Raw genomic sequence first — 2,110 nt, 5'->3', positions numbered from 1 at the left:
AGCCGCGAGCTCACCGCCCCTCATCCCGCTGGGAGCGAGCCACCCTCCCGCTCCCGGTCGTACCTGTTGGGTGCCGGTGCTGGTGCCGGTGCCGGTCTTTTTCCCGGGCCTCACGTGCCCCGGGCGCCGCGGCCCCGCCGCGCTCGGTGCGGCAGCGGCCGGATGACAGCGCCTCCCGCGGCACTGCCGTAAAGCTCCGGCCGGCGCGCTTAACGGCAGGCGCCGCCGCCATGGAAACTGCCGGGTTCCGCTGAGGGCGCGCAGGGAGCCGGTGATTACTCGCTTGTTTGATTAATTAATTAGCGATTACCGTGTGGCTTTTCAGTTCCAACGGGCGGGGGCAGAATGCTGGGGGTATTCCTGGTTTTTAGCAGGAAAGGCGGAAATATGAGACATCTTGAAGTGACGTTTGTTAAGTCACGTTATAAAGTACGTTGGGAAGTTGTCTGGAATGACGCTGCAAAAAGGATCAGAGAAAGTCTTTAATTCATGTCTTATTTCCCCCGCTTTTTGCTTCAGCGTTTATTTCACAATTCTTTTCAGTATGGCGACAGCTTGGCTGTATTTAAAAAACATAATTTAAGCAAGGTGACAAAAATTGACACCTGCAAGGCAGGAGGGTCATCCCCATGACGTCACCAAAAACCCCACTTAATGAGGAAACTAATAGTAAATGTTTATGTTAAAATTTAAAGGCTCCCCTCACGGAATTCCCGCGCTCGCCCGTTCCCAAGATGGCGGCCGGCGGCATCACGCCCTCACTCCCTGCCCGTTCCCAAGATGGCGGCGGGCGCCCTCCCCGCCTTCCCGCCCTCCCCGCCCCAAGATGGCGGCCGGGCGGGAGCGGAGCGGGGCGGCCGCGCGTGCGCCCGTGCCAGCGGTGCATGCCGGGCGTCCTGCCCGCCGTGACGCTGCACATCGCACCCGGCACCGCCACCGGGGCCCGCGGCCATGGCGGGCGTCAAGGTGATCGCCAACGACACCGAGTTCCAGCCCGAGCTGAGCGCCGCCGGCTCCCGCCTGGCCGTGGTCAAGTTCACCATGAGGGGGTGAGTGAGGGGCTGCCTCAGGGAAGGGCTCCGGTGTTGCCGTGCTTTTATTCGCGGTTCTCCGGGGCGCTCCGGAACGCGTCACAGCGGCGCTTTATCGCTTGGATTCTTATCGGTATTCCCGGTTCCCGGAGTAAATTCCCGGTTTTCCCGGCAAGCCGCTGCCCTGCGGAGCCTCCAGCCCTCAGGAGCTCCGAGGGAGCGGCGGCTGCGCTGCTTTAAAGCTTAAAGTTGGGAAACAAGGCACGGACAGCACTAAAAACACCTAAAAACTTGGGAAAACACCTTTTACCTCCATAAAACTTGGCTGGATCCGCTCCTCGTTTGTCCAGGACGAGCGGCTCATCCCTTTTGCACCTGAAATCGGGATGAATTTGTCACCTCAACATCGGAATTCCTCGCGTTAATTAAGGAAATTATAATATCGAGGGCTCCTCATTATTGTCTGGCTGCTGCTTCTTTACTTGTGGGGTTTTTTATTTCACTTTGCGTTTCTGTTTCGCAGTGAGAAACTCCCTTTTTACAGGAATTGCTGCAGCTGAGCACTTCCTACACTTTTGCTGACATGGAATAAATATAAAATACACATTTTCGGCCAAGGCAGCGCCGTTAAATCCAAATAAACCAGCTTTGACATCCCAGGGCCAAATAAATATGGGGATATAACAGGTTACAGGTGAAAATGAGATTTATTGGGAGGAGATTTTTATGATCCTTAAAGCTTTGATACGTGTTGACCATTAAATTATTAATTAAATATCTATTAATTATATCTATTAATTAAATAGAATTTTTTCCCAGGAGGTAGCATGGATTTCTGATATGAATTTTTGGTGATAATATTATTTTATCCTCTTATTGAGCAGGTAAAAACGCTCCAAGTGAAGACAATAAGTTGCAGATTGCTAAATATCATTTATTCATTTCATCTTTAGCTGGCAGCCAGGTAGAAAGGTTATTTTTGGAATTGGGAAGAGCAGCGATGCTCAGGTTTGGAGCTGGCAGTGAAAAATAAAATAAAAATGAAATTAAAAAGAAAATAAAATTAATAAAAAATAAAA

At 51.6% G+C, this 2,110-nt stretch overlaps 2 protein-coding genes across 2 annotated transcripts in view; one reads left to right on the top strand and one right to left on the bottom strand.

Annotated features, from left to right (window-relative positions):
* The window catches only part of WDR7 (WD repeat domain 7), a gene marked incomplete at its 3' end in the record, with an annotated part of 23,397 nt that extends 22,599 nt beyond the window's left edge, over nucleotides 1-798 (bottom strand). Inside the window, exon 1 of the mRNA XM_033511691.1 lies at nucleotides 64-798. The remainder of the gene's footprint in view (nucleotides 1-63) is intronic.
* Nucleotides 799-880: 82 nt separating this feature from the next.
* Nucleotides 881-2,110, top strand: part of LOC107199166 (thioredoxin-like protein 1) — a 4,229-nt gene continuing 2,999 nt past the window's right edge. Inside the window, exon 1 of the mRNA XM_015616507.3 lies at nucleotides 881-1,049. Within this exon, the coding sequence (XP_015471993.1) occupies nucleotides 952-1,049 (98 nt within the window). The 5' untranslated portion in view covers nucleotides 881-951. The remainder of the gene's footprint in view (nucleotides 1,050-2,110) is intronic.

This window comes from Parus major, unplaced genomic scaffold (genome assembly GCF_001522545.3).
Source record: "Parus major isolate Abel unplaced genomic scaffold, Parus_major1.1 Scaffold475, whole genome shotgun sequence".
NCBI lineage: Eukaryota > Metazoa > Chordata > Aves > Passeriformes > Paridae > Parus > Parus major.
The sequence above is the reverse complement of the archived record's forward strand: the minus strand, read 5'-3'. Positions and strand labels throughout refer to the sequence as shown.